The 27,994-nt window shown below is 60.2% G+C and overlaps 1 protein-coding gene across 2 annotated transcripts; it reads right to left on the reverse strand.

Annotated features, from left to right (window-relative positions):
- Positions 1–196: 196 nt before the first annotated feature.
- Positions 197–27,560, reverse strand: XPNPEP2 (X-prolyl aminopeptidase 2). 2 transcript variants are annotated; one of them, XM_075007701.1, is made up of 21 exons: positions 27,378–27,560; positions 15,624–15,697; positions 15,172–15,282; positions 14,063–14,126; positions 13,625–13,729; positions 13,149–13,235; positions 12,852–12,998; positions 12,649–12,750; positions 11,393–11,474; positions 10,087–10,282; positions 9,660–9,749; positions 9,446–9,555; positions 8,783–8,860; positions 8,262–8,333; positions 7,963–8,023; positions 7,437–7,506; positions 2,842–2,946; positions 2,242–2,301; positions 1,868–1,944; positions 655–753; positions 197–572 (listed from the first exon to the last, which is right to left on the reverse strand). In XM_075007701.1, the coding sequence occupies exons 1-21, from the start codon at positions 27,424–27,426 to the stop codon at positions 372–374; spliced, it is 2,040 nt and encodes a 679-aa protein (XP_074863802.1). In that variant the 5' UTR covers positions 27,427–27,560; the 3' UTR covers positions 197–371. The 2 variants fall into 2 exon arrangements, 1 of the variants encoding a protein (XP_074863802.1); XR_012647273.1 differs by lacking the exon at positions 197–572 and having other exon boundaries at positions 700–753; positions 1,785–1,944.
- Between the last annotated feature and the right edge of the window lie 434 nt (positions 27,561–27,994).

Consider the following 27,994-nt stretch of genomic DNA (forward strand, 5'->3'; position numbering starts at 1 on the left):
CTAACCCTGCCAGCCCCCTCCACACCTGCACCAGCCAGCGCCCTGCAGGCTGCCCTCAGCTCAGTCCTCACAGGCGTGCTCACTCGCCCCAGCCCCACTCCCTGCATGCCCCTCCCAACCCGGCAGGCGTGCGCGGCCGTGCGTGCACCCCCGTGCACAAGCCCCACACCCCAGCCGCAGCAGCATGAGCAGGAGGGAAGGTCTCAGCCCTGCCCAGAGGCAGCTGGCTTTTAATCACACGCAAACAAGGAAGTGAGGTAACGAGGCAGAGGGTGAGAAAAAGGCACAAACCGCAGCCTGCCGGGAAGTGGGGCCGGGCGGAGGGAGGGACTCAGGGGGCTGGAGGTTCGGGGATGAACTCACAGCATCCCTCAGGCCTGCCAGTCGGGCAGGAGCAGGGACACCAGCGAGGCAATGGCCAGCGTGCCCAGCGAGGTGGCCACCAGCGTGCCCCGGGAGAAGGGCTGCGTGTTCCTCCACAGCCACTCGTACTCCTCCGCCAGCCGGTGCTGCTGCAGCTCCGGCCCCACATGCTGGCGGATGGTCTCGTAGTAGGCATTGAGGTACTGGATCTACAGCCAGACGGGAGGGGGCGGTGAGGGGCAGGGTGACGGGCAGTGCCCGCCTGGCCAGCTGCCCCCCAGAGCCACTCACCTGCTCCTCAGACAGGATGCTGGGGTCAATGAGGTTCCGGTCGTAGGGCACCAGGGACACCACCTCGAAGGTCAGGAAGGGGTTCTGCCCGGCCCCGTGCTGCAGTGGGGCAGAGAGAGTGAAGGGGTGGGGCCCAACATCCCACCAGGCTGCAGCTTACCCCCTGCAGCCCCCGAGACCACTGCCCCACACAGACCCCAGCACACACAGCTGGGCCCCGCTGCCCCACACAGACCCCAGCACACACAGCTGGGCCCCGCTGCCCCACACAGACCCCGGAACACACAGCTGGGCCCCGCTGCCCCACACAGCCCCCGGAACACACAGCTGGGCCCCGCTGCCCCACACAGACCCCGGCACACACAGCTGGGCCCCGCTGCCCCACACAGGCCCCAGCACACACAGCTGGGCCCCGCTGCCCCACACAGACCCCAACACACACAGCTGGGCCCCACTGCGCCACACAGACCCCGGCACACACAGCTGGGCCCCGCTGCCCCACACAGCTGGGCCCCACTGCCCCACACAGACCCCGGCACACACAGCTGGGCCCCGCTGCCCCACACAGACCCCGGCACACACAGCTGGGCCCCGCTGCCCCACACAGACCCCGGCACACACAGCTGGGCCCCGCTGCCCTACACAGACCCTGGCACACACAGCTGGGCCCCACACACACCCCAGCACACACAGCTGGGCCCCACACACACCCCAGCACACACAGCTGGGCCCTGCTGCCCCACACATACCCTGGCACACACAGCTGGGTCCCACTGCCCCACACAGACCCCGGCACACAGCCAGGTCGTGCTGGTCCTGCAAGGAGTAAGTTGAGCTCTTTCGTGGGTTCCTGTTCTGCCCAAGGTCAAGAGTAAATACACACCATTGTCTCGTGTGTTCAGAGAGTCATAGACTCTGAGGTCAGAAAGGCCCATTTTAACCATGTAGTCTGAGCCCTGTACAGCTCAGACCTGCGAACTGCCCCACAGTAATTCCTGGAGCAGGTGCCTGGGACCTCCATGGCCTCATACACCCTTCGGCAGGCCACCACCTGTGGGGAACTGACACCAGCTGTCACCTGGCTATGCCCTCACACCTCTGGGGCCCAGGTCAGGTCCAGGCCTCTAGACCTGCTAGCTGGGAGGGTGAGGAGGGAGGTGGCCGCCGGCGGGTGCATCAGTCTGTCCCATCAAGGTTGAGGAGGATGTGTCACCTTGGTCTGAGCTTCCACCACCAGCGCCACGTCTTCGATGCGGATGCCGAACTCACCATCCTGGTAATAACCAGGTTCTGGGGAGCGGAAACGGGAGACCAGTGAAGCAGCCGAGTCGGGCTGTAACTGGGCTCTCCCGCAAACCTCCAAGACCACAGAGCTCCAGGGACATGGCTCCCCGTTCCAACACCAGGGCCTTGTTCCACAGCATTACGCTCCCCCCACCCGCCGTCCAGGCCTGGCAAGAGCCTACGGCTGCCAGGGGGCCGGAGGATTGCAGGGGGCTGACGGCACCAGCGAGTGGAAGGCACAAGAGCCCGCATAGGGGAAGTGCTGGGTGTGGGGAGGGGGCGGGGCGTGAAGGACACACATACCTATGGACGTGAACATCCCTTTGGCCAAGGGTATGTTGTTGGACTGGAATCCTACTGGCCCTGCAGGGAGAAGAGGCCAAGGTCATTTCTTCCTCCCCAGGTTGGATCACGGTGAGCGCTGAGATGGGAGCCCTCCACGCCGCCCTCTGCAAGCAGGGTCTAGGGGAGAGGGGGTTACACGTCCACATGCACAGGCCTGTGCATGCCGTGCCTCTCCCCACGGTCCAGCAGGCTCAGCAACCCTTCGCCTCCCCAGGGCCCCAGGCGATCCCCTCAGCTGTGTGCCTCGAGCTAGCCTCCCTGCCCAGCCAGGGGTATCCTCCCGGCCCAGGGGCTGTGCTCCCTGGGGCCCTGACAAAGTCACTGAGAGAGCGTAGGGAGGACAGGGCCAGCAGAAGCTGAGAATTTCTGGTGGGCCACAGCCACGGGCGTAGGACTCCTGTATCCCAGACACAGGCCAAGCCATGGGAGCAGGGAGGGGCTATCAGCATCTTCCCCTGTGCCTGGCCAGTCCAAACAGCCAGGGGTCGGGGAGAGAGCCAACTGGGCACAGGTCCTGGAGGTGTTTCCCCTGGCACAGGCAACCAGCAGAGCACTTACACTCATGAACAGACAGAAAATTGCCAATGCCATGGCCTGTCCCATGGCCGTAGTTGAGTCCAACCTCCCACAAGGCTCGGCGTGCGAAGGCCTCAACCATCCTCCCTAAAACACAAAAAGCCGAGCTGTCCTGAGAGGAGAAGCTACGTCCTCCCCCCAGCGCGCCTGCCTGCACAGAATGCTACCCTGTGGTATGCTGCTCAGCCCCGGGCATCACCCTGAGTGTGTTTGATCTCGTTCAAGCAGAGCATTAGAAGAGCTCGTGGTGGCCAGGTCCGGCCTGTCTCTCTGTTGGAAGGAAGCTCTGTGGCCAGTCTAGATACAGAACTCCAGCCTGCGCATAGCAGCCCTCCTGCTGTGTACAGGAAGCACATGACAAGGTGTCAGAAGTAAACTAATGCCAGCGGAGAACAAACCAGAAGGAACAGGGAAGATAGGTCGCAGGATCTCATCAATGTGCCACCCCTCAATGCCACTGAGAACTTCCACTTTGACAGAGAGACTGGATGCGTTGTTTTGGAAGATGTATTTTGCTTTAATTTATTTGTTGGGAAGCCGGGAAAACACGTCTTTCAATCCTTTGCCTTCATTGAAGATGAAGGACCACACAGATGACCACGAAAGGGCTCTGGGTAGCTTTGACGCATGCTTTATACTGCAGAGAAATGTGCTTATGAAAAAAGCACATTTTCACCAGAAAACCCAAGAATGAGGGGAAACGGTGGATGTTTTATGAGAGCTCTGCGTGCATAGGCTGAAAACCTATGATTCTGGAACTACAAAACATGAAACTATCAGAGACAGGCTGGTTATGGGAGCAGGGGTAACAGATAAAAAGCTTTCACAGCAGCTGCAGGTAACAAAGGAGTCAAACACGCCGGAATAGAGCTTAGACACAGTAAACATTCACTAAAAAGCCATTATCATAAAACCCCTGAGGCAAGGACAGAGAACCCTGGGTGCTGGGTGGGATAAATTCCAGCCTGCATGCATGAGGTGTGAGGAAAGCCCTGCCCCAAGACATGAGGCATGTGTAGCCAGAAGCTCAAGATACACACTATACACAAAATACGAAAGGAGACAAGGCAGTCAGGGTGTTGACTCCTATTGTGGCTGCTCAAGAGCCACTGTTTCTGGGATCTATCACTGGTGAGGACACGGAGCCCACCTGGAGAGAGAGACTGAATAGTCATGCAAAGACCATTGACTTTGAAACTGACTCAGGAGCCCAAGTCAGTCGGCTCAGAAGGGACTTACCAAAACCTCCCTCGCCCAGAGCCTGTTCAGAAGGCCACAGGCCAGTTCTCCACAGAAACAGCTAAGGAAGACGAAAGCTTTGCATGCAGAGTGCGTGTGGTCAAAGGACGAGCTAGAGAAAAAGATGAGAGAACTCCACTGAATTCCCGGTGATGTTGGACTGCTGAACGGGGATCAGCAACAAATAAGCTCAAGTGACAATGCTGAACTATGCAGTGTATGTGCAGGTCTGAAACAACAAGAAAAGGACCTGGGAGTTGTAGTGGACGAGAAGCTGGACATGAGTCAACAGTGCGCCGTTGTAGCCAAGAAAGCTAATGGCAGATTAGGTTGCATCAAGAGGAGCGTTGTCAGTAGATCCAAAGAAGTGATTGTTCCTCTTTATTCGGCTTTGGTGAGGCCGCATCTGGAGCACTGTGTCCAGTTCTGGGACCCCATTTATAGGAGGGATGTGGATACACTGGAGAGGGTCCAGCACAGGGCAACCAAAATAATTAGGGGGCTGGAGCATATGACCCATGAAGAAAGGTTGAGGGAACTGGGACTGTTTAGTCTGCAGAAGAGAAGACTGAGGGGGGACTTGATAACAGCCTTCGGCCGTGTCTACACGAGCCCCAAACTTCAAAATGACCGTGCAAATGGCCATTTTGAAGTTTACTAATGAAGCGCTGAAATGCATATTCAGCACCTCATTAGCATGCGGACGGCCGTGGCGCTTCGAAATTGACGCGGCTCGTCCCGACGAGGCTCCTTTTCGAAAGGACCCCGCCTACTTCGAAGTCCCCTTATTCCCATGAGCTGATGGGATTTCAAAGTAGGCGGGGTCCTTTCGAAAAGGAGCCCCGTTGGGATGAGACGCGCGGCGGCGAGCCGCGTCAATTTCGAAGCTCTGCGGCCGCCCGCATGCTAATGAGGCGCTGAATATGCATTTCAGCGCTTCATTAGTAAACTTTGAAATGGCCATTTGCGTGGCCATTTCGAAGTTTGGGGCTCGTGTAGACGTAGACTTCAGCTTACTGAAGGGAGGCTGCAAAGAGGCTGGAGAGAGGCTGTTCGCCGTGGTCACGGATGGCAGAACACGGAACAATGGTCTCAATTTGTGGTTGGGAAGGTCCAGGTTGAACATTAGGAAAAGCTTTTTCACTAGGAGGGTGGTGAAGCATTGGAATGCGCTACCCAGGGAAGTAGTGGAGTCTCCAGCCCTGGAGGTGTTTAAGTCTCGGCTCAACAAAGCCCTGGCGAGGCTAATCTGATGGGTTTGGTCCTGCTTAGGGCAGGGGACTGGACTTGATGGCATTTTTAGGTGTCTTCCAGCTCTATTGTTCTATGATTCCTGTGGCACCTGCTAGACTAACAGATAAGCTTTGTGGGCAAAGACCCGCTTCGTCAAACGCAGCTCTGGGGATTTCCACCCCATTACTTCACAGAGCAGAGACGAGTTCCAGAGAGTGGAGCAGATTGGCCTAAGCAAGACAATCGCTGAGCCAACATGGGGTGTATTCCAGCGGTGCTGGTTACAAAGCAAAGTGAGGGGGCGGGGAAAGGAGGGAATCCGTGTGGCTCTGACAAGATTTAATGAGTAACAGACAGGCAGCGCAAACAAGCGGTCGTGAAGCACCTTAAAGACCAGCAAAATGATTTGTTAGGTGATGAGCTTTCCCGGAACAAAGCTGAAGAAGGGGGGCTGGCCCACGAAAGCTCATCACCTCATACATTATTCTGTTTGTCTTTAAGGTGCTCCGTGACTGCTGGTTTGTTTTGTAAGATTTAATGAAGCAGGCGTAAGGAGAAAGTGTATCCTCCCAGCGAGAGTTACCCTATGTCAGGGTCCCCAGAAGAGGAGACTGCTGGAACGGAGATGTTGCAGGGGAAGAAGGAGCTGGGGAGTGTTCAGCTGGACTGTGGGCATGAGTATCTGTGGTGGGGGTACCTCTTGGAGGTAGGGCGTCCGGCATTGCTCCCTGTCACAGGGCCAGGGCTGATGGCACAAGCCCAGGGTGCAGGAAGGGGAGCCCCCTGGGCGGCCAGGATCCAGCCATTGTGATTTGCCGTTGCAGATGCAGAGGAGGGACCAATAGGGGCTCTTTCTGCGCTGCGGCTTGTCTGATGTGCCAAACTCCCGGATGGCGAATCGCCCCCGGAAGGAGAAAGGACAATCCAAAAAGAGGCTGTGTCTAGGAAATCTATGCGCTGGTTCCGGTGTGCCCACCTCTCCAGCGAGAAAGGAGGGACCCTGTTCTCCGCACTGGACGCCTCAAGCTGGTTGTGGCCAATTTCTTTAGCCAAAGGAAGTGCTAAACTGCCTTCACCTGCCACGCCCTCTGGGGGTGTTTGTGGTGGACTGTTCCCTGCCGGGATGACGGTGCACCTGAAATGACCAGAGGCAGAGGGTGGTGTGGTTCTGGAGCACAGATGGAGCGGTAGATTTCATGGATGATCATGGTATCCTAGAACCTTAGAGCTAGAAGAGACCTCCGGACGCCATCGAGTCCAGCCCCCCAAACAACGTTATGGGTCTTTGATGGAGGAACACAATAAAACCTGCCACCGAGTTCTAAGGCTGCTCAGTCAGTCTGGAGCGCCAAAGCTGAACTAGGACGAGTGTTTTCCCCCACCCCAAACCAAGGTTTTGCGATAGGCAATAAGCAGAGCTGGAGTCAGCCCTAAACCCTAGCTCAGACAAACAGATCTCCTTCAAGAAGGGAGGCACTGGTGAATGAACCAGCCTGGAGAGGCGTGCTGGGGATGGTACATCACCCTGGGCAGTACCTGCAAGCCCCTTCTGCAGCGACAAGCCCCTTGAATGATCTGTTAACGCCCAACACCTCCTGACTGTGGGAGGCCAAACCCTGAAGTTGCCTTCGATAAGGTCCCTGTGGTGACCCTGACAGCGCCAGCTCTCAAGCAGTACGATGTGAGCAAACCCACGACGGTCCCGAGGATGCTCGCAAGCCACGGCCGTGGGGGGGCGCTCTTGCCACACCCTGGCTCGGCGTGGAAGTCAGTTGCATTTTCCGCTCTCAGCTCCCAGAGGCAGAGGACCAACAGGAGCTGCTTGGAAAGGAGCCTGGCGAGCACTCCAGCAAGGGAGATCCCCTCAGATCTCTGCGTGGGCTGGATTCATTTACCCCGAAACCAGACTGACCCCCTGGGATCCCTCATCGGTGGAAACGGCCTGGCCCAAGCATCCTTCGGCCCCCAGGGAGTCTGGGTGGACTGATCCATCTGAAAAGCTTCTCTGCCCCAGAGCAGCGAGTGACAGGCTCTCCCCACCCTTGTTCTCAGCCTGCGGCACAACCAGTGGTTCAGGACAGGGCTGTGCCCAGCTTGGCACCTACCTGACGTTTTGGAGGGGAAGACGAGCCTGGCTAGATCGATGTTTCCCATCAGCACTCGGGTGTAGGCTTCCTGCATGGGACCAAACGAGTCAGGGGCAGCACAGGGACGAGCTCCCCTGCTGGGCAGGGTGGCCCAGGGCAGCAGAGCTTCTTGGCCGGCGGGGTAGGGGGGGCCTAGGCCCTCTAGCTGCTGGCAGCTCATGGAAACTGTCCTCTAGCTAGGAGGTGAGGGGCTGTGCTCCTGCAGCAGGGCCAGGTGGGGACGTCCCAGTGGGTGAGGTGGCGTCCCAAGGCCCATGGGCGGTGGTGTTCCCGCGGCTGGGAAACTCAAGTGCCTGTGGCTGGGAGGAGGTGCCGCTGCCTCTGGGAGCCGAGGGAGGGAAAGAGGAGAGGGCCCTGGTTACTGACCCAGGGAGGGAAGGGGGAGCCCTGGCTGCCTCCCCAGCCGGTGACACACCGCAGCCCAGCACGGGCACAGACTGTGGCTAGTGGTGCCACAGGGGCCCGCAGATGGGCAGCTCAGTACCTTCTGGAGAGGGGTGGGGTCTCCCCAGTGGAGAGTCCGGGTGATGTCCGTGGTTCCATCCCTGCAGCAGAAGGCGGACAGTCAGCCGCATCTCCAGCAGCTGGGCCATGAGCGTGTGAGCCCTGGGGACTCCCCCAGCAGAGCGCTGAGCCAGTCCCTCTGCCAGAGGCCTCCCCAACCCTCTGTGGGACGGGCGGGACTCAGGACTGGGCACGGCTTGGGGGTAGGTGGCTCGGTGCCCATGTCTGTTCGGGGCACAGAGCTGGGGCAGCAGGAACATGAGGCCAGGCCATACGCACAGATATTGCCCTCCGGAGTCAGAAAGGTACATTTCATCCACAGACAACGTCCGGCTGCTGCCATTGGAAGGGCTGCAAGGGAAAAACCCCTCGATCGCCGAGACATCCCACCAACAGCCCCTGACAGCTCCTCCCCCCGCCCCCCACACCGCAGCCGCCACGCCCAGGGCCTGGCGAGACAGAGAAACAGGAGAAAGCTCTGCAAGCAGCAGCTCCTAGCCCCGGAGGGTCCCCATCTGCCCAGGTGTGCACCCAGCCCTGCTCAGCACAGCCTCAGAGCCCCGCACGGTGCAGCCGCAGGGCCCCATGCGCCTCGTGTGCAGCGGGGAGCTGAGGGGAGCGGGCGCTCAGCTCTGCGAGGGCTGCAGCTGGCTCCCCTCTCTGGGTCAGGCAGCCCCACTAGGTGGGCCCCGCTCCCGGGCAGCTCAGTCCCCTGCCCTGCTGGTCCCTGTGGCGGGCAGCGGGGAGCTCCTGGCTGCGGAGGGCACCCGGGCCAGTGCCGGGGTCGGCTCTGTGGGCACCTGTAGTGGGCGAGCGCCGCGTTGAGCCCGCTGGCGGAGATGGTCTCGAAGCTGGCGCCCTTGCTGTGCTCCAGGTCTCTGGAAAGGAGAGAGGAGCCGGGGGTGTGGGAGGGCAGGAGAGCGCAGCCGGGCCCAGCAGGCGAGAAGGGGCTGGGCGGACAGGGGGCCCTGGAGCATGAGGCAGCGCTGGGCTCCCCGGAGCTGTGCTCCTGGTCCCTAGCCTGGGGGTGGTCTGGGGAAGGGAGGGCACAGCAGGCTGGGGCTCACCCTGGCCATCTCCCCCCGGACTCTGCGGCCTGCTGTCCCCTGGGCAGTATGGGGCTGCGGGGGAGCTGGGCTCTGACACCATCAGACAGCGCCATCTGCCCACCACTAGGGGGTGCTGCCACCCTCGATGAGCGTGGACCCGGGGGTGCCAGCAGCCCTGCCTGCCCCCCATGCGGCACTGCCCCATAGCGGGAACGCAGAAGTCCCCGTGCAGCCAGAGCCAGGCCCTGCTCACTGTGGGGGCACCAGTATGGAGCGACCCCTCTGTGCCTTCAGGGCTGGAGGGCAGCCTGGCCCCAGAGCCTGTCCCTGCCCCACGGGCCTGTGTCCCACCAGGCTGTGGCCTCGAGTCCCCTGGGGCGGGAGGGGCCCTGCCAGGCTGACGCTCGCACTGACCTGCGCAGCTGGTCCACGTGGCGGGCGCCGGAGAATTCATTTACCGAGCCCTTGGGAACGTTCTTCTCCAGCCAGAGCAGGTACCGGATCACCCCCACGGCATCCCGCACCTGGGGGCGGCCCGGAGCCTGACTCTCCCCAGCCGGAGGAGCGCCAGCCCCCGCCCCAGGCCAGCCCCTCCGCGCAGGGAGAGCCGGCTGCTGCCAGCACTCACGTGGCATGTCCGCAGCATCGCCTGCTCCTTGGCGTTCTTCACAGCCTTGGTCGTCATCACGGGGGAGTAGCTGCTTTCCACCAGCTTGTCCTGCCGCGGGCGGGACGGGGCTGGCGTCAGCCGGCCAGAGGGGTGGGTGTGCCAGCCTCGGTGTCCCCCCACCCCGACACGCCGCGGAGCTGCTGGCCCACCGCCCCACAGCCAGAGCCAACAGCCCCCCAAGCAGGCCTGGCTGGATTCGGGGGGGGTGGGGGGCAGCTTCTTTCATAAGAGGCCTCTGGCCCCCCTACACACAGGCCATGGCGGCTGTGCCCCAGCTGCATGCCAGCCCCTGCATGGGCGGTGCTCCCCGGGGGTCCCCGGCACCGGCAGCTCTGCCGGGCGCCGGCGCGGCTCTTTGGTGCCGGAGGGCTGGAGCCGTGCTCACCTGGGGGACGACGCTGTAAAGCCCGTAGGTCGTGTATTCCGCCCCGATCCAGACCCGGACGTCTCCCTGGGCGTAGGCGCGCACGGCGGCTTGCACCTGGCCGTACTCCTCCACCTGCACGCACAGGGGCCCCGGGCACTGGGCTGTCAGGGCCTGCAGCGCCTCTTCCGTCAGGCGGGTCCTGTCCACAAACAGACTGGGGAGGGGGCCCCGCACAGCTGGGCTCAGCTGCAGCCCACCGGCAGCCTCGCCGGGGGCAGGGGAAGGAGCCTGGTGCCCTAGAGCTGCACTGGGATCCAGAGGAGACGGAGGAGCCTGTCCTTGGAGGATGCGAGGGGGCTCAGAGCGGGTGGGGAGGTGGGATAGTCCCCGGCAACATACTGGGGCTCGGCGGGCTAAGGTGCTGGGAGCAGCGGTCCCTGTGAGCTCAGCACAGGGGTGGCCCCCAGGAGAGAGTCGGAGGCCACCCAGCTGACTGACAGAGCCCTGCAGCCGGCAGCCTGGGCATCTGCTGGTGGTGCACATCACACACAGGTTGGTGCATATGTGATGGAGTGGGGGGAGTGCATGGGTGAGTCAGGCTGGATGGCCGAGGCAAGCAGCAGCTCCCAGTGGCTAAGGATGACCCTGGGGCTACAACTGGCAGGTGACACCTCTGCCTGAACAAAGAGCAGGGAGGAGCTGAGCTGGGTTTTGAATCGGGGGCGGCAGTTAGAGGCGAGGAAAAGGGAGAGCTGGAAGGCAGCCAGCTGAGGAGGGGGAAGCTACACCCCAGAGGGGCACCCCTCGGGGTCTTCCCCCCAGGACAGGTTGGAAGGACTGTCTCTGGCTGCTAGGCTGTTGCTTCTGTGAGAAACTGGACATCAGTTGCCTAATAAACCTGCTGTTGTACCTGCTGAGTGAGAGTCTCTCCTGCCAGCGGATGGGGTGCAGTGCAGGGGGACCCCTGAACCCCATCACAGCATAGAACAAAATTTATTCCACCCAGGGATGGAAAAAATTAGAGGGAATGCTGGTGGGAGATGCCAGTCCCCGGGGAGGTGCTGGGATTGCGGGGGGCAGGGACCAGTCCCCAGGGAGGTGCTGGGATTGCGGGGGGCAGGGACCAATCCCCGGGGAGGTGCTGGGATTGCGGGGGGCAGGGACCAATCCCCAGGGAGGTGCTGGGATTGCGGGGGGCAGGGACCAATCCCCAGGGAGGTGCTGGGCTCGGGGGGGCAGGGACCCGTCCCCGGGGAGGTGCTGGGCTCGGAGGTGGGGCAGGAACCAGTCCCCAGGGCCCTGCTGGGGGTGGGGTGCTCGGTACCTGACGGAGGACACGGTGAGCAGTGCGTAGGAGTAGAACACAGGGTTGTATGGAATGTCGTCTCCTCGGAGGTTGAAGAGCCCTGCAGGAATAAAGCCCTTTCGGACCCTCCCGGGGCTGCCGGGCTGGCACTGTGCCCTGCTGGGCTCCTGGCGCAGTCCTGGCAGAGGGCCAGGGCGCCAGGTGACAGGAGAGGGGTGCCTCTGTCCCAGCACAGGGGCCCTGATCTCGCGCCCCTGAGAGTGCCCAGCCAAGCTGGGAAGCCGTCGCAGCTTGGTGCAGGGTGCCCAGCAGGGAGGCTGGTCTGGATGGTGCTGAGGGTACTGGGGGTCATTGGAGACTGGGAGGTCCTGGGGGTACTGAGGGCACTGGGGGTGCTGGGAGGGTCGAAGGGATACTGCAGGCACTGGGGGTGCTGTGAGGGTCAGAGGGAGCCAAGGGCACTGGGGGCGGTGCTGGGAGGGTCGGAGGGATACAGCAGGCACTGGGGGTGCTGGGAAGGTGCTGAGGGCATTGGGGGGGGTACTGTGAGGTTCGGAGGGTGCTGAGGGCACTGGGGGGTGCTGGGAGGGTCAGAGGGTGCCGAGGGCACTGGGGGGTGCTGGGAGGGTCGGAGGGTTTACTGCAGGCACTGGGGGTGCTGGGAGGGTCAGAGGGTACTGAGGGCACTGTGGGGTGCTGGGAGGGTTGTAGGGGTGCTGAGGGCACTGGGGGGGGTGCTGGGAGGGTCGGAGGGATACTGCAGGCACTGGGGGGTGCTGGGAGGTCAGAAGGTGCTGAGGGCGTTGGGGTGCTGGGTGGGTCTGAGGGTACTGAGGGCACTGAGGGGGTGCTGTGAGGGTTGGAGGGGTGCTGAGGGCACTGTGGGAGGGTGCTGGGCGGGTCTGAGGGCTACTGAGGGTACTGGGGGTGCTGTGAGGGATGGAGGGTGCTGAGGGCATTGGGGGTGATGGGAGGGTGGGAGGGTGCTGAGGGCACTGGGGGTGCTGGGAGGGTGCTGAGGGTACTGGGGGGCGCTGGGAGGGTGGGAGGGTGCTGAGGGCACTGGGGGTGCTGTGAGGGATGGAGGGTGCTGAGGGCATTGGGGGTGCTGAGGGCACTGGGGGGTGATGGGAGGGTGGGAGGGTGCTGAGGACACTGGGGGGGTGCTGGGAGGGTGCTGAGGGCACTGGGGGCAGCACGGTGGCGGGGCAATGCCAGGGCACAGGTCGAGGCCATGCTGGGGTGGCACAGTGGCAGATGGCCCCAGCGCTCACAGGCCGTCTCCTCCAGAGCGGACAGCAGCACGGCCGTGGGACTCCAGGAGTGCTGCTCCATCTGGCTCCGGATCCCAGACACTTTCTCCTGCCAGGTGCTGCCTGAAAGGACAGGGGAGTCGGGCATGAAAGGCAGGTGCCCAGTCCCTCCCCGCCAGGGAAGAGGCTCACGCTCCGTGCCACCCACAGGGGCGAGTACGTACCCACGAAGGCTTCGGGCAGGAGGTAGATCTGGCTGGTGGGGGGAGGAGGCCGCTGCTGGCCCCAAACCAGGTCCACGAGGTTGTCCCCAGTGGGAAGCAGGGTCCTGCCGGTGTCCTGCAGGACGTGGGCGTAGCTCTTCCAGAGATCTGAGGGGGAGACGCTTGGTTAGGCTCAGAGGTCTGCCAGTCCGATGCCCCCTCCCAGCAGCACTGGGCTCAGCGGCAGCCGCCCCTTCCCTGCAGGCTGTGCAGGCGCCGTGCAGTCGGGGCTGGAGGCTCGGGCGGCCGGGGTGGTACCGATGGAGAAGAGGAAGGGATCCAGGCCGATGCTCTCGCCAGCAGGAACCTCCTGGAGCAGCCACTCGCCAATGGAGTCGGTCCAGCCTGCAAGACAGGGCAGAGCACAGAGGCAGGCAGGTCTGGGGGGCAGTGGGGAGGCGGGCAGGCGGAGAAGGGGGCAGGGCCGGGCACGAAGCGCTCAGATGGCTCATGTCTGCCGGAGGTGCTGCTGGGAGCCCAGCCGGCTCTGCCAGGTGCCCCAGGCTCAGTCACAGCCGCACTGGCAGCCTCAGGTTACCAGGGGCTCTGTGTGCCAGCCCGGGCTTACCCACACCGTGGAGGCCAGGGCTCCCCCTGAGTGGCCATTCCTGGCAAAGGCCCGGGCTCCTGGGGCTGGGCTTCCCCAGCGCTGGGCACACCGGGCACAGAAAGGCCATGGGGCGGTGCTGCGAGGGGGATGTGGCGAGGTCGTCCTGCCCGTCCCAGCTCCACACCTGTCTTCTTCAGCTCCCAGTTGCAGTCCATCTGGCGCTCAGCCTGGGTCCAGTACCGACTGTCTGTCCACAGCGCCGCCTTCCCGGTGGTCACCACCCCCGTCCCTGCCGCGCAGGGGAGGAGAAAGGTCAGTGGACGGAGACCTGGTGGGGGGCCCAGCGGGAAGGGGGTGGGATGAGAGAGGACCAGTGGGGGACCCTGGGGCTGGAATTTGCTCTGTGGCTGCAGAGGGGACAGGCCTGGTTCCCGCGTGTCCTGGGCATGGGAATGGCGCCTGCCGGGGGTCAGGGAGGGTGCAGACGCCCCAGGCCGGGTGCTGGGGGGACGGGCCCAGCGGGCAGAGGGAGGGGATGGCCTGGACGACGGGGCACAGGGGTGGGAGTCTGACGGGGGAAGCAGCTGCAGCGGAGGGCAGACAATCTGGGGGACGCGCTCACCAGCAGAGCCTGTGAAGCCGCTAATCCAGGCCAGCCGTGCATCCCTCTCTGCAATGTACTCGCTCTGGGACACAGAGAGACACCGCATCAGCGCATGACTGCCCCCCGGGTGCCCCATCAGTGCACAACTGCCCCCCAGGCACCCCATCAGCGCACGACTGCCCCCCAGGCACCCCATCATCTCACGACTGCCCCCCGGGTACCCCATCAGCGCATGACTGCCCCCCCGGGTACCCCATCAGTGCACGACTGCCCCCCGGGTGCCCCATCAGTGCACGACTGCCCCCCAGGCACCCCGTCAGCACACGACTGCCCCCCGGGTGCCCCATCAGCGCACAACTGCCCCCCAGGCACCCCATCAGCGCACGACTGCCCCCCGGGTGCCCCATCAGTGCACGACTGCCCCCCAGGCACCCCGTCAGCACACGACTGCCCCCCGGGTGCCCCATCAGCGCACGACTGCCCCCCAGGCACCCCATCAGCGCACGACTGCCCCCCGGGTGCCCCATCAGCGCACGACTGCCCCCCGGGTGCCCCATCAGTGCACGACTGCCCCCCAGGCACCCCATCAGCGCACGACTGCCCTCCAGGCACCCCATCAGCGCATGACTGCCCCCCCGGGTACCCCATCAGTGCACGACTGCCCCCCTGGGTACCCCATCAGCACACGAGTGCCCCCCCCGGTACCCCATCAGTGCACGACTGCCCCCCCTGGGTACCCCATCAGTGCACAACTGCCCCCCGGGCGCCCCATCAGCACACGACTTCCCCCACAGACATCACAGCAAACAGCTGCTCCCCGACACTCCAGCAGCTCACTCCCTCTCCTGCCCCCCGGCTCCCCCCCGGCTCCCCAGCACTGCCCAGGAAGGCTTGTGCACAGCAGCCTGGACAGTGGTGGGCAGCTGGTGCCCAGAGGGACTCCACCCTCTCCCCAGCCCGGCTCCAGGTGCCCTGGGGGAAGGGCAAAGCGGCCAGGCTTGGCCCAGCAGCACCGGGCAGCCAGTGCCGGCCTGAGCCGCAGGCAGTCTGTGTGCAGCCGGTGCGGGGCGTGCCTGGGGCGGGAGCCCCGGGGGCAGCGCCTGCGGGATGGGCCGCCTGAGCCTTACCATGTGGGCGTCGGTGGCTGGGATGATGTAGGCGCTGACGTTGTGGGTCTGCATGCTCTGGCGCAGGGCGTCCAGCCGGGCGCGCGTGTCCGTCACCGTCGGGGGCAGGTACTGAGGTCACAGAGAAGCACGCTAACGCGGGGCCGATCCTCAGGGAGCCCTCCTGGCCTTCCGGGCGGCCCTGCACTGCCAGCACGCAGGGCAGCTGTGCTCCCAGGCGGGGCAGGGTGCCAGTGCAACCCCCTGGGGTCCCTGGCAGTGTGCCCTGCACAGCCTGTGCATCTGTGCACTGCGGGCTCTGGGGTCTCCTCCCCTCCAGCAGCCCCCTCTGCTCAGGGATCCCCGTACTGGCGGGGGGCTGGGGTCAGAGGGCAGGGAGGAGGCCTGGGCCGGAGAGAATCGGTGCGGATTGGGGGACAGCTGGGCCTGCCCTGTGCTGGGGAGGTGCTCACCGGCGGGGTTGTGCTGCAGTTTCGGATGTCACTCCTGGCTGAGCTGCTTTGCTTTGGCCCACCCATGGCCCAGCCTAGGAGAAAGAGAGAGAAACGTGTCAGCCGCTGGTAGGACGCAGGCCCCTGCAGGCCTTCCTCCTTCTCCCCTGCCGAGCTTTCCTGCCCTGGTGACCCGCTAGCCCCGCGGCCACGAGCCCAGCCTTCCCGCCACTCCTCAGCAGAGCCCAGCCGCTCCGACGGCCACGCACAGACAGAGCCTTGCAGGGCTCAGAGCCCACCTCCATGTCACAGTGGTACACAGCAGAGTCTGGTTGGGAGACAGACCTCCCGCTGCCTGGGGACAGTACAAAGCCCAGACTGTAAACTCTGGCAATAGGCAATGCTTTTCGTAAAGCTCCAGCTCCTGGAGTCCCGTGAGCTTGGAGAATCTTAGCTTGCCCTTTGTAAGATACGATCTGCTCCCACCCCAAGGAGTCGTGGAGAGAAGCCAGACAGTGTCGGGTCAGGGCAGCCCGTAGGAAGCAGGAGGGTCACCATCGGGACTGTTTTAACTCTCATGAATTTTCAGCCCACCTCGTGAATTCCTGACTCACAGATTTTGAGCTCTTGGGTGGGTAACACTCAGCCCCATGCCCTGGCCTAGCACGTGATCAGTCTCTACCACTGCCCCCTGGAGAAGAGCAGAGCCAGAGGGGTTGTCCTCTCCCCTGCCCTAAAGCAGAGTGGCAGGCGGGTGTTACTCCTTCAGCAATTACCAAATTCACTGAAAATTGCACATTTCAAGGCCCTGAACCTGTTGAAGAATTTGCACAGAATTCAGCCAAACATTTCAGACCCAAAAGCCAACAGTTTGGAAATGTCAGAGCAGTCAGTTTCAAAAATACCCGGTACAAGCAACCCTGGAAATGCCTCATCCTAGCCGTCGCCACGAACCCGGTTCTCACAGGCCCAAGGCTTTTCTGCACTTCGTCGCAAGAGCCCCAAATAAATCATCTGCTTTGCCCAAGGGGATCAGAGCTGTGGCCTTATTTGGGGCAGTATCTGGGACAGAGCGCGTCCGAGGGCCTGGCTTCTGGGCACGCACAGCACCCGGACTCATATCTGCAGCAGATCGCCTCTGTAGGACATGACCAAGTTACGCTCCAACTCAAAGTTGCTTAAATATGCAGCAGAGTGAAATGTTTCAAACACACAGAATGGGAAGCAACGGTCTAGGCAGGAGCACGGAGGAAACAGATCTAGGGGACAGAGTGGACCACAAGCTAAATATGAGTCAACAGTGTGATGCTGTTGCAAAAAAAAAAAAAAAAAAGGAAACATGACTCTGGGATGCATTAGCAGGAGCGTTGCGAGCAAGACACTAGAAGTCATTCTGCCGCTCTACTCTGCGTTGGTTAGGCCTCCGTTGGAGCATTGCGTCCAGCTCTGGGCGCCGCGTTTCAAGAAATGTGACGGAATCGGGGAAGGTCCAGAGAAGAGGAACAAGAGTAACGAAAGGTGGAGAGAACATGAGAAAAGAGAGGGGACATGATAGCAGTTTTCAAGCACCTTAAAGAGAGTTGCGAAGAGAAGGGAGAAAAATTCTTCTTGGTTCTGTGGGTAGGACCAGGAGCGCCGGGTTTAAACTGGAGCAAGGAAGGTTTAGGTTGGACATTAGGAAAAACTTCCTCACTGTCAGGGTGGTTAAACAGTGGAATAAATTGCCTGGGGAGGTTGTGGAAACTCCATCCCTGGAGATATTTAAGGGCAGGTTAGACAGACACCTGTCGGGGATGGTCTACTCTAGACAGTGCTTGGTCTTGCCGTGAGGGCAGGGGCCTGAACTCAATGACCTCTCAAGGTCCCTCCCAGTTCTAGGGTTCTATGATTCCCTGTTCCGAGTTGCTGAGTGTGAGTGAACCAGGCTCACGCTGTGCAGTGCATGCGTGTGATTAGTTTATTGCGGGGGCGTGTCTCAGAAAGAGTCCAGGGAGCAGGTGCTGATGGTGGAAGAACTCACAGGGCTGCGGTCCCATAGAGAGGGGCTGTGGAATCCTGAACCCGTGGGAAGAGCCTACAGGGCTGAAAGCTCACAGCCCCATGAAGGAGGTGGGGAACCCCGCCCCTAGAAGGGAGCTCGTTAGCCGGAATAAATTCGTCCCAATAAGTCTTGGAACACAAGGAAATTCCAGAAGACTGGAAGGGAGCTAATCTCAGAGTAGTAGCCACGTTAGTCTGTGGCTTCACGGGAAAACCCAAGCAGTCGCGTAGCGCCTTAAAGTCTGATAAAGAAATGGTCAGTTTCTCAGGTGCCACAGGACTGCTTGGGTTTTTTTTGCTTCGGTTTGGTTTTCGAAGGAAGCTGATGTGCCTACACTGAAAGAAGGTAAATGTAGCGACCTGGGTAATTCTAGGCCTATCTGGGAGAGGTTGATCCCTGGCAAGATAATACAGTGACTGATGTAGGACTTGATTAATAACAAATTGAAGGAGGGTAATGTAATTAATGCCAATCATGGCAGCTTGGTGGGAAATAGAGCCCGTCAAATGAACTAGAGATCTTTCTTGATGAGACTACAATTTCAGTTGATAGATTGATAGTGGATAGTGCTGCTGTAATACATCTAGACTTCATTTCTCAGCTTCCTAGCATGTGGCTGGTACCTCAAGACATTTGGATGGAAACTAGAGAGAGATCAAATGAACGTGGCGCTCATTAAATGGATTAACAGCTGGCTAGCTGAGAGGTCTCACAATGTAACTGGAAATGGGGATGTGTGACTGAGCGGGTGGGGTACCATAAAGACTGGGTCCTGGCCCTACCCTGTGTAACATTTTTATCAGTGACCTGGAGGAAAACAAATGGGACTGGCCTGTGATGAAAATGGCTTGGTAAAGGGAGGATCTTACCTTCAGGAAGACCCAGGGCAAGACTGGGGCCTCTGTGGCTCTCTGAGGCGCACAAGGAGCCTCCCAGAAGTGTGGAACCCCTAAGGAACTGACGAGGGATTTGTCACACTGGTGCCAGAAGTGGGATCTTCTGCATGGCGGCCAAACAAAACCAAAACCAAAGCCAAAACCAACAACAACGACATGAAAAGAAAAGGAAAAAAACAAAAACAAGACAGAGAGGAACTTGGGTGTGGGTTTGGGGATTGTCCTCCTCCTTCCACCTCCCTAGTTACCTGGGTAGCCCCCAGCCCGGGCCCCGGCCCACGCCTCACTTGGGGAGTTGGGGGTTAGAGTTACCCCACTATGGAGGACTTGGTTAAGGCACCGCTGCAAGCTGCAGCAGCCCAGCAAGAAGCCACCTGGGTACAAGAAACAAACAAGCTTCTAATGGCCCAGGCCTCCTCAGACCGTGCCCTGCTGGGGGAGGTAGTCGACCGAGCATGAGAGTTGGCATCCTGACCTCCCTCGGGCGAGGGGGCCAGACCCCTGAGGGCTGCAGGTTGCCTCCCCAAGATGGCTCCGAGTGATGATGTGGGGCCTACCTCCTCGCCCGGCCAGAGGAACATTGGGCCAGCTTCCTCTTCCCTTTCCTCGGCGGGGAGGCCCAGAGAGCCTATTGCGACTCGCAGACGAATGCAAGCGTTCACCCCGGCTCAGAGAAGAGATCCTGGCCCATCTGGGGGTGACCACGGCAGCAAGGGCCCCGAAGTTCCATGCCTGGAAGTATCAAGAGGGAAGACCCCCAAGAGCCCGGCTTTTCGAGCTGGTCCACCTTGCCCGGAAGTGGCTGCGCCCCGCTGTCCGTAATGCAGAAGGCGTGCTGGAGGTCCTCCTCAGAGACCAGCACGCGCAAAAGCTGCCCCCGGACCTTTGCGCGTCGGCACGACCCCACCACGTGCAATGAGCCTGTTGCGTTGGTGGAGTGACGGCTGGTGGTGGGGGAGTTAGATGGCCCGCCTAAAGGGAGCCTGTGTGGCCCCACAAGGGGGCTGCCAACCCCGGCCTCCCAGGGTCAGGTGCTTAGGGACTTAGGGAGCCCCAGTAGGAAGGAAGAGGGGGCTGGAGGTCCCAAGGGGTCACAGCCTGGAGAGGAGAAGCTCAGGAAGACAGACCATGAGACGAGGCTCCTCCAGGGCCTGTGACAAGATTACCAGAGCTATGGGCGTGGGGAGCCGAGCCATGTAGCGTCCCAGTGGCCCAACCAGGAGGAGCCGTGCAGTGTAACCTGGGGGGCTGGGGTGACCCGTGCACCTTGCTGAGTCCGGTGGGGGTCACGGTTACCCCACACAACTACACCCGACCAGCACAGCTAGAGTGGGTAGAGGTGTTGGCCCTAGCAGACTCTGGGAGTGGTTACCTTAGTCTCAGGGAAGCTAGTAAAGCCCAGCCAGATGATACCACCGAAACACACTGGTGTCACCTGCGTCCCCGGAAGGGTCAACTATTAGCCCAATGTGAGTGTGAAAGTCCAAGGCCCTCGTGTCAGGGTGCAAATGGGCTACTCGTGCATATCCCTGTGTGATGGAGTTCAGGGGTCCCCAAGCTCTGCACCCCGTCCGCAGGCAGGAGTGACGCTCGCTCAGCAGGAAAACAGCGGGTTTATTAGCCAACAGGGCACAGCGTCATGCAGAGGAGTCAGTGCAGCTGGCAGAGACAGACAGTCCAATTCACGCTGGGGAGAGGAGGCCCCGAGGGGCCCCAGAGGCCAGGGCTTCGCCCCCTCCTTTGTCTCTCTCTCCCCCCAGCCCAGACTAGCCACTTTCCATCTGCCAGTTCCCATTCAAACCCCTCAGGCTCCACCTCCCCCTTTGTCTGCAATCCAGAGGTGTCACCTGATCGCCTGGTCACCCTCAGCAGGAGCCCCACAAGCTCTGTGAGCCCCCCCCACACACACATATCCCCCACTCCATCACGCCCCTACCCGTTGCTCATTGAAAGGGACTTTCCCAGTTTCAGTGGGGTCCTTCTCCCTGAGCAGCCAGACCAAGGGGAACCCCACCGCCAGTGAGGAACAGAGGTCGAAGGACGGACGACCCCAACTTTTTTGGAAATATCCCAGGATTTGTTTTCTAGCCCAGGGAAGGGTAGGAAGTCCCAGAGGCAGCGGCAGGCAGCCAAGGCATTGGGCACCCAGATCTTAATGCAGGCTCAGAAAATCACCCATGTCACCAGCAGCCCCAGGGGCACCCAAGGTGGAGGAGGGGACCTCCCCGGAGAGGGGGATCTGCAGCTGTCCAAAAGGGAGGACCCAGAGGCAGCAGGAGAGGAGGAGGCCTGTGCCAACCCCAGTCCTGTAGGGCTGACCCAGGAGCCAGAGGGATCCCCTTCCGGGTTGGAATGGACCAGCCCAAGCAGACTGACTTTTGGGCGAGACCAAGTGGAGGGCCCCTGCTGCAAAACTGCCAGAAAGAAGGGGGCTGAGGTCAATGGGGTGGAAGGCAAAGTCCGTGGGCCAGGCCCCTACTTCATCCTCAAGAGGGATCTACTGCACCGCGTCATGCTCCTGCAAGGGGAGGAGACGCCAGCCGTTGGTGCCACGAAAACACCAACAGGCCATTTTGGAGCTGGCCCGTGGCCATCTTTCTGAAGCGCACCTGGGGGTGGGAAAGACCCAGGCTCGGATTCTGCGGTGATTCTATTGGTGGGTGTACATGAAGGTATCCAGCAGAATTGTGCTTCATGTCCTGAGTGCCAATTACACAGTCCGTGTCCCCAGCTGAGGGCCCCCTAGTGCCGTTACCAATTATTGAAGAGCCGTTTGAAGGGGTTTGGTGGGTCCATTGGAAGAAAGAACCCGGGGACATACTGGGAGTATTGGACTATGCCACCCGAACCCCTGAAGCAGTTCTGCTTTGGAATACGGCCTCCGGAAGTACAGCCAAGGCATCGGTGATTAATGAAAGACCTCCGTACACTGCTCTGCTTGCAGACTCTGTGCACCTCGGTCTACCACCCCCCGACCAATGGTCTTGTAGAGAGGTTCAGTCGCACCCTCAAATTAGTGGTCAGGAAGGTCGTGAGCAGGGATGGGAAGGACTGGGACCTGCTATTGCCTCATCTCACGTTTGCCATCCAGGAGGTGCCCCAGTCATCCACTGGGTTTTCCTCATTCCCACCACTCAAAGCAAGCTGCTGGCCCAATGGCAGGGCCCCTATGAGGTCATCATGCCTGTTGGGGAGGTAAACCATAAGATCTGCCAACCTGGATGACAAGACCAAGATCTACCACATCAATCTCGAGAAGGCCTGACAGGACAGAGAAGCCTGAAGAGGTGCCCAGAAGGAAGAGTCCGAGACCCCTGCTGAACCGTTGATACCGGTAAAAGTAGGCCCCAAATTAACACCGACCCAGAGGAAAGAGGCCTTCGCTATTGTCATCCAGAACCGGGATGTGTTTTCAGAAAAACCCAGCCGGACGACGGGAGCTATCCGCCAACCATCACCAGCCCTGGAGCTCGCGTGACGATGAGGCCCTACTGGGAGGAGGTAAGGGCTGAAGTGCACAAGATGCTGAAAATGGGCATCACCTAAGAGTCACACAGCCAGTGGTGCAGCCCGGTAGTATTGGTCCCAAAACCTGATGGCACCACGCGCTTTTGCAACGACTGCCGCTGGCTGCACGAGATCTCCTGGTTGATGCATACCCCATCCCGCACATCGACGAGCAGCGCCTTAGCAGCACATGGTATCCGACCGCTCCAGACTTGACAAAAGGCTATTGGCAGATTTCCCCCATTGGTGCCACCAAGGAGAAAAGCACATTCTCCCCCCCAAGGGGGCTATTTCAGTATACGGTGCTCCCACTCGGCACCCCTGGGGCACCAGCCACCTTTCAACGCCTCATGGACAAGCTGCTGCGACCCCAGGCTAGTTATGCTGCCGGCTATTCAGATGACGTCATCATCCATACCGCCGACTGGGAGACGCATCTGATGAGGGTAGAGGCTGTCCTGGATACCCTTAGGCAGGCCGACCTCGCGGCAAACCCAGGGTTCACCAAAGCCAAGTACCTGGGGTATGTGGTGGGAAAAGGGGTAGTGAAACCATAGCACATAGCACAGCGGCTCTGGCCGAGACGGAAGAAACAAGTGTGGTCTTTTCTGGAGGTTGTGGGATATTACCAGCGATTCATCCCCCACTTTGCAACATGGGCCAGCCCCTTAAGAGATTTGGGGAAAGCTTGGGGCCAGGACCTATCCAACGGTCTGAAGCAGCGGAAAGGGCATTTCAGGACCTGTGGACAGCCCTCTGTAGTGACCCAGAGTTGATGGCCCTGGACTTTACAAGGGAATTCATCCTGCAAACAGATGCGTCAGAGGTAGGGCTGGGATCCGTCCTGTCGCAGACAATCGAAGAGGAGGGACATCCAGTTTTATACTTGAGCAGGAAGCTGCTCCCCAGGGAACGCAAATGCGCAGTAGTAGAGTGAGAACGCCTGGCCGTGAAATGGGCCATGGAGGCGCTGCCGTATTACCTGCTTGGAGGCCGGTTCGTCCTAGTCACCGACCTTGCTCCGCTTCCGTGGATGCAACGGAATAAGTCAAAACCAGCAGGGTAATCCAGTGGTTCCTATCCCTGCAGCCGTTCCCACTCAGGGTGCAGCAGAGGGCTGGGAGCAAACATGGGAACGCGGAAGGGTTGTCCCGCATGCAGGGCCTAGCGTCCCAAGTTGCCAAGCCCCTGGGTGTTGAGCTGCGGGGAGGACATGTGGCAGATCACAGACTGCAGCTGACAAGTGCCTGATGGAGGCAGAACATTTTGCACACTGGATGAGCTCCTTTTTGTGCCCCTCCTAAGTTCCCGGAGGGTGCAGACCTGCAGGCTGGATAGGCAGCTGGGGCTCATCAGGATTCAGCCGGCAACAGGACATAATCAAGCACCCCCGACCAGTTAAGGCCTCCAGGCTCCCTACAAAGGGCTTCCCCAGGTAGCAGGAGTCGGTGGAGTGATGTTCGGGGAGAAGGAGGCTGGAGGTTTGGAGAGCAAAGCAGGACGGAATAGAACACCATAGCCGAGTAACACTGGCAACAAGGTGCGGAGGGGAGGACACCAGAGGGAAGTGGTGAGTGAAGAGGCCAAGGGCAGTGGGCAGGACTGGACTCCCCCCACTGGTTCCCCAGAGGGCTGCCCACCTGGGGCAAAACCAGAGCAGCTCAAGGCTGGTGGAGAGGGACCTACTCCACCTCCAGTTAGGACTGGCCTGTGATGAAAATGGCTCGGGAAAGGGAGGCCCTTGCCTTTGGGAACAGCCTGAGCAACAAAGGGGCCTCTGTGAGTGTCTGAGTCACACAAGGAGTCACCCAGAAGCTTGGAACCCCTAAGGAACTGACGAGGGATTTATCACACATGTCATTGTCCAGCTGCATTTGCAAGCCATGAGCTCCATGGGCTGTACGGGTTTCCCAGCATTTCTGGGGTTCATAGGTTCGATCCCTCACAGGGCAAGAGTCAGCTTCAACAACAGACAACACATGGCAAATAAAAACCGCTTGGCACAAGCAAGGGAGCACTCGCATTGCAAGTTCTTGGAGCTGGCCAGAGACTGTGAAACTGTTTGCAGCCGGGAGAAGGAGGCTACTAACAAACAGTGATTCTGAACATGTTCAATGGTTCTCAGAAAAATGTTTTCCTGCATTCAAAGGAATCGCAAGCACCGTGGCGTGGGGAGAGACGCCAGGGCCAGAGACCACAACCAGAGCCTGGCATGGGAGCAAAGGCGCGGAACTCTGGAGAGCTCGTGGGTGGTACAGCTGGGAAGAGGAACGGAGTAGAGTCGGGTCACGTGCCGTGAACTGGGGGAGAAGAGCAGGGGTGTGAAAACCGGGCTGCAACTTTTCCCTGCTTGGGACTTTACCGTGGAAAGTAGATCAAGTGAGTTTCCATGAGGAATGTTCAGAGGAGATGCTGCCCGGGGCTAGGCTGAGTCATGCAGGCCAGGCTGATGTGCTCCATGGCCGGCTGAAATGATGCTTGGTAGAAACAGACCATGTGGAGCCACAACTAAGGCATTGTCTCTTAGACCCAACTGGCTGAGAACATCCCGAGGGGCTGGGCCATTCCACCCACCCTTCTCTCTCAGGTCCTTAGAGAAAGAGGCTTTGGAAAGAGAGAACAAAGAGGTGGAAGGGGAAGAACAGAAACTTCAGCAGCTATCTTCACCTCTGTGAGTGCTGATACCTCCTGCTGGTTCCTGGCACTCTGGGCCTTGGGCATCCTGCCCTGAGAGCTATCGTGAGCAGACCAAGCCGGAGGGAGGAACCTAGCTTACACCCCCACCCCTAGCAGCTTCAGGTAAAATCCCAGCACCTGGGGTGGCAGCTTTGCGACCCTGAATGACATCTATGGGACTCTCAGGCAACGGGGCAACACCTTCTGAATCCTGCTGTTCCAGCCGCTCGCAGACACTCAGCTAACTTCCTCTCTTTCCTCCAGACAGACAGGCTCTTGCCTGGGTTTGTGGGGAGGAGCAGAGACGAGGCCGGGGACTTGCTATGTGCAGTACAACCTCAGCGTTGCAAACACCTTGGGAACAGAGGCTGCTTCTAGCTCGGAAACGTTTGGAATGCTCAACAAAACACGGCGACTGTTCTTCCAAAAGGTCACAGCTGAACAATGACTTAAACCAGCTTTGAAACCTTTTATGGAAAGAAAAATGCCGCTCGGTGGTGAGTGCATTGGTCTTGTAAAGCCAGGGTTGTGAGCTCAGTCCCTGAGGGGGCCTTGCAAGGTTCTGGGGCAGGTTAGATTAAAAAGAATCGGTCAGGGATGGTGCTAGGTCCTGCCATGAGCACAGGGAACTGGACTCGCTGACCTCTCGAGGTCCCTTCCAGCTCTGTGAGGGGTGTGTGTGTGTCTGTATTTCCCTTTCTCGTGACCCCAGTGTGTGTCTAACCCAACACCGGGCTGTATTTGCTTTTGCTTCGGTCTCTGCTGCTGCTGGACTTCAAGCTTCCGGTTCCAAGCCAGGTGAGTGACTGACGCGTCAGTTTGTAACTCTGAGGTTTGACCGAACTGTTTATGAGGCTGAGTGTGAATGTGTCCATCTAGGAAGCGAGCGCACCAGCCGGCGGTCCACCGCCCTGTCCTGGGAAGCCGTGACTGTGAAAAAGATTTCAGCAGGTGGGGAATCACCGGAACACGAACTCCCAGTGCAACTCGATGTCCCAAAGGGCTAATGCAATTCTGGGTTGCGTAGACAGAGCAGGAGCAGAGTTATCTGACCTCCGTATTTGCACAAGCGTGACTGCTGCTGGAATCGTGTGCGCACTTCTGGTTTTGTCCACAAATTCAAGGAGGATTGTGGTACGTTGGAGAGGGGTCAGCCAAGCGCCCCCAGCGAGCAAAGGGCCAGAAAGCCTGCGTGCTGGGAAAGGAGTTCCATGCACTTAGGTTATTAAAGAGAGGAGTCCGTGGTGACTCCTTTACAAGCTTTGAGTACCTCGTGGGAAACACATCAAACTCGTGGAGAAAGTTCCACCCCCACCCCATGGCTGGTGCACATTTTCACTGGTGAGAATAATTAACCAGTCGGACAATTTACTGAGGTTGTGGTGGATTATCCTGGAGAAGGATTTTTAAATCCTGACTGACTGTGTTTCTAAGAGACTCACTCTGGAAACTTTTGTGGGCAGAAATTCTCCAGCCTGTATTTTCCAGGGGTCTGACTAGATGATCACAGTGGGCCCTGCGAGCCTCTTGAGTTAGATAGAGCTACAGCACCATGAGAGGGTGAGCAGACACTGTGTTTTGTGGGGACTCAGTGACCAGCAGCCCCTGGAGCGTTGCTGGAACAGGGCTCCGGGCAGCGGGATGCTTCGACCATAAAAAAAGGACATTTCTGGACAAAAGCTTTTTCTGGCGTGAAGTCAAGGTTCAGAGCGTGTCAAATGGGGGCACATCTCTTGACAAGGAAGGTGTGGGTATCAAAAACCAGCCAGCAAGCAGCCCGGCTATGGGAGACAGCATAACGTCACAGCGGTGCAAACCACCCCCCAGGGAGGAAAGCACCGGAGCCATGGCCTGGACAGGGTAACCTACGGCATGAGAAACGGAGCCGGCTCGGCCAGTGCCACAGGCCAGCTCCACGCACAGCTGGAACTCCCAGTGCACAGGGACGGCTGGGTTCTGCTGGTGCCTGACCAGATACACAGCTGACTCCTCCCATTCGCCACCCTTTGCTGCTTAGTCCTGGGCCAGGCCTTTCAGAGGCTGCTAAGCACCTCCCAGGATCGGACCCTGCCATGGTGCTCTCAGAAGGCACTCTGGTCCCAGCAGTGGGATCCCTTTGGGCTTGGTGCACAGCCGCTGGGCTTTTAATCCCCCTTGCTCTGCTAGTGTGAGTCACAGCTGCCCCAGAGCACACGCCAGCTCACCGGGCGTCTGGTTGCGGAGCTGCCCAGCCGGGCCACGGATCTTCCCTGCAAGAGTCCTGGCTGCACTGACCAGTGCCTTGGCTCAGGACAATCCCTCTCACCTCCCCAGAGCTCACTCTGTCACGCAGGGGCTATGGGGCAGCGCCCAGAGGAGGGCCAGGCCTCCAGCTGGCAGGAGCCAGTGAGCTCCACTCCACGCGTGGGGACCGGGACAGGGAGGGACGGTACCATTGTGCCGGCTGGAGGAAAACCTCGCTTGCTTTCTGCAGGATGCAAAGCAAGACAGGGCCCATCCCAGGGCCGTGAGGGACAAGCACTTGGGGGTGGATGGATCGCTAGCTCGACAGCCAGACAGACGGATAGACGGACTCAGTGGGAACGATGCTGTGTCCCAAGCTCAGTGCGTCTCTCCCTGCTGGTGCCATCTGAATAGAGACTCTCACCAACATACCGGGAACAAGAAGCATCCAGGCCAATGTGATCCAGAGAGAAGATGACATGTCTCCTCCGCAGCCCAGAGCCACCTGCCGTCAGGGAGGGCAAGAGCCCAGGTGTGAGACTGGCCGACTCCCTGCCCCGGCAGCGTGCGGCTGTGCAGGCTGGAAAGCAGGCCCTCAGCAGCTCCAGGCCAGGGACCAGCTCTCAGATGTCTTCCATCTCCTCTGCCCTCCAGTTCAGATTCTTGCTACCAGATCAGCACAAACAGATAACAAAGCACGGGACAGGGGCCCAAAGTCCAAAGATCCTCTGGAAGGCAGCAGCAGCACCCGGGAGACAGCCCCAGAGAAGCCAGCCTGGGCCAGCTCCCCTGCCACGGTCCTCGGGAGGGCTGGGGCCTGGAAAGCAGCAATGGGGGTGTGCCATGCTGTGCCCCGTTGAAAGGAGATTGGTCTGACCGTGTGTTTGTGCTAGAGAGGCCAGGGAGATGGGCTCTGCCCCTTGCTTCCTTTGGAGTCACACAGACCCAAAGAGCTGGAGTCGGGGCCCCCTCAGCGCTCAGCTGGCAGGAGTGGGGCGCAGTCCCCTCCCATTCAGACGCTGTCCCCCGGTTTGTGAAACCAGGCAAAA

The sequence above is a fragment of the Carettochelys insculpta genome, chromosome 13 (genome assembly GCF_033958435.1).
Source record: "Carettochelys insculpta isolate YL-2023 chromosome 13, ASM3395843v1, whole genome shotgun sequence".
NCBI lineage: Eukaryota > Metazoa > Chordata > Testudines > Carettochelyidae > Carettochelys > Carettochelys insculpta.